This window comes from Thermobia domestica, chromosome 5, assembly GCF_964235325.1.
Source record: "Thermobia domestica chromosome 5, izTheDome1.hap1.1, whole genome shotgun sequence".
Taxonomy (NCBI): domain Eukaryota; kingdom Metazoa; phylum Arthropoda; class Insecta; order Zygentoma; family Lepismatidae; genus Thermobia; species Thermobia domestica.
Window position 1 is genome coordinate 149,139,524 of NC_137458.1, and position 6,051 is coordinate 149,145,574.

The 6,051-nt window shown below is 34.0% G+C and overlaps 1 protein-coding gene across 2 annotated transcripts in view; it reads left to right on the forward strand.

Moving 5' to 3' along the window:
- The window catches only part of LOC145686170 (serine/arginine-rich splicing factor 7-like), a 56,119-nt gene extending 53,406 nt beyond the window's left edge, over positions 1-2,713 (forward strand). For both annotated transcript variants that reach the window (XM_081759187.1, XM_081759188.1), the window contains exon 6: positions 1,935-2,713. In XM_081759187.1, coding sequence (XP_081615313.1) covers positions 1,935-2,016 — 82 coding nt within the window. In that variant the 3' untranslated portion in view covers positions 2,017-2,713. The remainder of the gene's footprint in view (positions 1-1,934) is intronic.
- Positions 2,714-6,051: the final 3,338 nt, after the last annotated feature.

A 6,051-nucleotide genomic window follows, 5' to 3' on the forward strand; every position in this document is an offset into this window, starting at 1 on the left:
ATTTTTACAGCTAGTGGTAAAATGGATTTCTTTATTATGTTTAAAAAAAGGCTTTATTGACTTTCGCATTGCAGATTTGCCAATTTGCGAAGGTTGAAACTTGAAAAGTACCTTATAGCTCAGTTGAAAATAAAAACTGGATTTATATAGTATTCTAATTTTTTTTCTAAATGTATCCGACTAGTTTTGGAAATAAGATAAGGTAGGTTGTGTGTTAGTAAGTCGTTTTCGATTTTAGTAAGTCGGCAGAAAATTTTCGATTTTTATTTTATGCAGATGTAAGACTTCAACTATTAATACAAATTACAAATACATACAGTTCAATATGATATTACTATCAACAATTCTTAGTTTTTTTATGAGTCTTTCCTTTTCGAACCTTTTATCAATCTGGAAGTTTTTAGGTACAGATGCAAGAAGAGTAGATATGAAGAAATGCAAGACATACGACAATACTTACTACGCATGATTATGAGTAATGTTTCATAGTCAACAGAGGGTAAATTCCCTGCCGCTGTAGACGGGAGGAATCTGATCGATCATATTATTTCTTGTCTACCCTTAAGTTCACTTTCACTAAATTCACCTCATTTGCCTCAAATGCTCTACTTGGTCAGTAGAAACAAATATGTGCTCATATAGAGCGAATGGAACTCAAGACCACAGGGACCAGAGATACGTGCCAGTAAATTTCAAATTATCCGTAGTTAGAGACTTTTTATGTATGTATTTTAAATTTAGTGAAGAAAACAAATGTTTTATTATTTGTAATTCAGATAGGACCCATTCCATGTCGACATGAGTATTAACTATACTCACCTATTAACATCATCATGTACGCTGAGTCCATAACCTGATGGTGATAATGCGAATACGGACAAACCTCCGTCGGTTTATTATAACAAATATGGTGATTGATCGGCCCATTACAACCTGTTTGTTTTAAGGTGTCCAGTGAGCATGCTTGTGCGCTCAGAATAGACAAATTCGGCGGTGACGTTTTGTTAAGAATCGGTTGTGTGCTGTTAATGAGCGCCATTGTGTTGTTCAGTCATGTAGGGCGGTGGTTCCCAACCTTTTTTGCCTGGTGATACATTTAACTGAATACCTACGACTTCGTGCACACTTGTTTGATTTTTTTTTATTAATATAATAGTGTAAGGCTGTATATTTCTATAAAGTAGTGTATCTATATAATACTGAGCATAGTTGCTGTGACTGGAGGCTTTGACTGGTACTCTCTCGCAAAATTGTTCTTAACTAATTATTAAATGCTTCACAATTTTTAAATTCTGAACTTTCGTGACACGTGGGACAAAGCGACACACTGGTTGGGAACCACTGATGTAAGGTAGTGTTTTCATCTGTTTATACTCTTTGACGATTTAGTTTTACAGTGTATTATACTCGATGTTTGCTTGGCGATGTCACCTTCCGTATATATTTGCGGTGGTCAGTTGTCTGATTTGACATGAAGTTCGTCTTCAGTATATTAACATAAATGCATGAGCCAGGTTCACGTTTTGGTTATTGACGGATCCACTGCATGAACTTATGTTTAACTAGAAGGTGTTAAAATTTAACCATGAAAGATGCGCATAATAATTAATACGCAGCTTCGTGTATATTCGTAACACATTGTATTCGCTTTGATCCTATGATATATTAAGCTGCGGAAGTCGTATACTAAATGTAGAAATTTCAGGTTTATGTTTGTATTTACTATTTATGAAAATCTTTCTTCCTCAAAATGCTAATTAGTTAAATGCATTATTCTTATTCCTCTGTACTTGATTGTCTGATACTGTTCAAGTGATATGTTTTCCGGATTAGAGTAGTTAAGTGTGTAAACTGAACTAAATATTAAGTAAAACATACATTAATTTTACTGTTCCTGTTTTACCTCATTGTGAAGCATTGTATTAATTTTTCAGGACACCTCGTGGATCACCTGAAAGAAATCATGGTTCACCAGGTCAGCCGAATGGGAATGCAGAAGATGATGATCAGAAATAAATTTTTTCTTGCGTCTAATCATGTGTATCATTAAAATATATGTTGATTGTATTTTACATTAATTTGTATGTGGTTGGTTCACAGTAAGGTCTAAAAAATGCAGTTGGAGAAACAATCGAGTGGACAGTGTTCGTGACTTCGACTCAAATGAAGTACGTAATAGCGTCCTGAATAAGTAAAATTTTGCTGCAGTGCAGCATGGCACTGAACAAAATTTCTTTCTGTTGGGTTCAGAATTTTTAGTTTCCTTTTTCCTAATTGACTGATGTCTACAAAACATGACATAATAAAATGCAAATTTTCCTTACGAAGATACTAGGTGTAACAATTTTAAGAGTTGTGTATTACGTAAGAAGTAACTGTAGACTCACATTTAGCTACATAGAATTCGTAGTCATTTGGAAATATTTCGTATATATATATATATACATTGTATTTCGGTATTCAGCTCTGCTTCTATAAAAAACGAAAAAAATCATACTAGAGTAGTTATATTTGAATCGCACGTGAAAATGTACGCTGTATGTTCTTAAAGTAAATGTACTGGAATCGTATACGTGTAAGACTTTTTCGTTAACGCGACTGGAAAAATTATATGTAAGAGGTGACAGGTAGGTATATTTTAAGATTAATTCTTTTGTGTTGCAGATTGTAATTTTTTAAAACAAAAAGGAATTAATAAAAATTATGAACGTAATTTGTTGTTTATTTTGAAAGTTTGTGAATAGATTTTACAGTAAAGTGTTTATTGTAATAACACGTAAATAATCTGTATGTTTGTGTTAGTGTAATATGAAAAGCTAACTGTTAGTTTCACTTTGACAAACACAAGAAAGGTGTTTAGAACAAGTAGGCAACCGATCAGGTGTTCATATTTAGCAACCCACCTTAAAATCTCAATGATCCATTTCTAAAGCCCAGACTTTTAAATACCTGTTCAGTGTACATCACTTTTGAACTTCTGAGCTTAACTTCTCTTACTCTTAATGGTTGATAATGTTTCATTTCACTTGGAATATTTTGCTGCAGCCTTTCTCGTAAATTCTGATTTTTCCACAATTTGGTAAATACCAACTCCGAAATGTTATAATTTTGTCGTTTCAAACGTGTTTTACTGTCAGTTGCAACAGTACGCAATAATACAAACTACGCCCATTCCATGGAAGTGTGTGATGGATTCTTAGGGAGACTACTTCAAGGGTCACAGATGTCACAGGTACGTGTACTATTGTGTATTGTTGCAATTGACAGTAAAACACGTTTGCAACGACAAAAAAATTTTCGTCTTTTTTATCGTGCTGTATCTTTACGGTCGTCATCCATCTCCCTATCTGTAATGTTTACATATGAACTAATCTTCCATTTGCATATTTCAGAATTCCTTTATTCTTTACCATTTTCGAGGAAAAAAAAAAAAAAAAACACACAGTTGCCATGACTTTTGCAATGGCTCTCGGAGACCATTTCGGAGATGGTACTTAATCTTGACCGCTGGATCGATTTTATTTTTGGAACGTGACTGGGCCATGACTTAGCAATTAATCACGTTAATTTTTCCAAAAGGCATGTCCTAAGGTAAAGTTTCAAATATGTATGCTAAAAATACAGTATCTCATGAGCTTATGAAGTTAGAAATATGAAATTCGTTAAAAATAAGGGGATACATTGTTGGTGCTACAATGCGCAAGTTCCTCCATTGTTCGGCTATCCGTTTTGAGTAGGGGAAGGGAAATTTTTTCTATGTAAAATTAACGTCTCGATATTTGAAAAAAAAAAAAAAAAAAAAAGACCGCTGCACCGAATTTGATGATCTTTTTGGAACATGAAGCAACCATGACTCAACCCAGGTTTTATCACATCACTTTGAGTGATAAGAGGGAGCAGGGTGTGCCGGAAAAACAATAATAATAAAAAAATGAAAAGACCGATATTAGTGAACAGTCAATATTTTTCGGAGTCGATGAGATTTTCATTGGTGACACTCCTAATGGTGTAAGTGCAATTTCGTTCTCAGCATCGAGATGAGGAATGAGTCGGAGTAGTGGGGATAGGATTTTTATCCTTACATTTTCATCAAAATGCATATTCTGTAGTAGGAAGGGGTCGAATACTTTGCATAATTCTAACCTCCCTGTGTGAAGAACTGTCACATCAACTAGTGTAAAATACAAAAGTGATGTGAGTGACACTCTTATTATTGTATTTCATGTAACCGGTTATTGCCAGCAACGTACTGACTTGCTGGCAACTCTCCAACTGCTTCATGATGGATTAATATTGTGCGGGGGATTTATCCCTGGGTCATACGTCCTACCGTTCGGTTACGCTTGAGCAAAAACAAAGTTCAAATATCCTTAGTTTTATTCCTAATACATTTTTTGTTGCTTAGTTTGGTAGCTTGTATGCACGCGGCGTAGTCCCGAGTTTGTTCGTTGGTGGTTATAGGTTGAACTAGCAGTGGCATAGAAAAAAAAAAAAAAACAGGGTAGTAAAATATATCTTATAATTGATATACTAATCGATTTAAAAAAAATAACCCTAAAAAGAACCTAGAATTTAAAATTTCTGGAAACATAACATCTAAAGATCCATTGGTCATTCGTCAGTAGCAACAATGCGACAAAATGATAAACTCAAAAAGAAAAAAAAGCGCACTTTATTTACACGAAGTTCCGTTAGCAGTTTGGAAAACCTTCAGAGCACGAGAAATACTAATAATGTTTTCCATTAGCAGTTTATCTCGTATTTCACTTAAAAAGATACTTGATAATTTCAGAGAAAAATATTAACAAAAACTTTTCAAACTTCAAATACTTCAAAAAAAAAAAAAAGAAAAGAAACTTCAAATACTTTGTATCCTGTGAGAAAGAATTTGGTTTAGATATGAAAATGATCTTTCTACATCTACGGGTGTTATTGGAGCATACTGAAAAGAGGTAATTTGGGAAGAATTCATGTCATTGTCAACAGTTAAATCAGCACAACCTTTGATAACGCTGTAGCGGAGCCAGCAAAAGGAGGTCTCTTAAGGATGGTCTAAAGCCACAAAAAGTTTGTTTCTGTGATAAGAGATGGCGTTGCTATCGCCCTATCTTTTCAATGTTAATTAATATTCACAAAAATGTCTAATAACTTTTACAAATACTGAACTATGTTCTTCACTGTCAGTCTGTTTGAAGATAATGACTATACGCAGCAATTGTTCCGTGCAGATTTTCGAATTGTTGACTTGTTCATTGTTGAGTTCAACTAATTGTTGCAGAGGAATTCAATGCCTCTTCCCTTACCATTTGTTCTAGGACTGAAATTTTGGTATTTAGTACAGCATGATGTAGTCTATAGGTTCCAAGGTGACAATTTTTCGACATTTTGTTCTTTCCATTGTTGCAGAGAAATCCTATATTTCTCCCGTTACCATTTGTTCTAGAACACTGAAATTCTGGCATTTAGTATAGCGTGATGTAATGTATGAATCACAAGTTGACATTTTTTTAAAATTTTGTTCTTTCCATTGTTGTAAGCTTCTAATTGTTGGAGAGTAATCCAATGCTTCTCGCGTTACTGCTTGTTCTAGGATTTTGAAATTCTGGCATTTAGCAAAGGATGTAGTAATATATGAATATAAAGGCGAAAATTTTATTATGTATTTTCGTTCCCATTGTTGTAACCTTTTAATTGTTGTGGAGAAATCTGATCCCTTTCCCGTTATTGTTTGCACAAGGACAATGAAATTCTGTCACTGAGAACACAATGAAGTAATATATGAACCTCAAGGCGAAAATTTTACAGCATTTTGTTCTTTCCATTGTTGTAAGCTTTTGATTGTTGAAGGAATCCAATGCTTTTCCCGTTATCGTTTATTCTGATTCTGAAATTTCGGCATTTGGTTTACCGTAATGTAGTGTATGATTCATAAGGTAATCATTTTTCGATATTTTGTTCTTTCCATTGTTGTAAGCTTTTAATTGTTGTAGAGGAATTAGATACCTCTCGCGTCATCGCTTGTTCTAGGTCTCTGAAATTCTGTCATTTAGT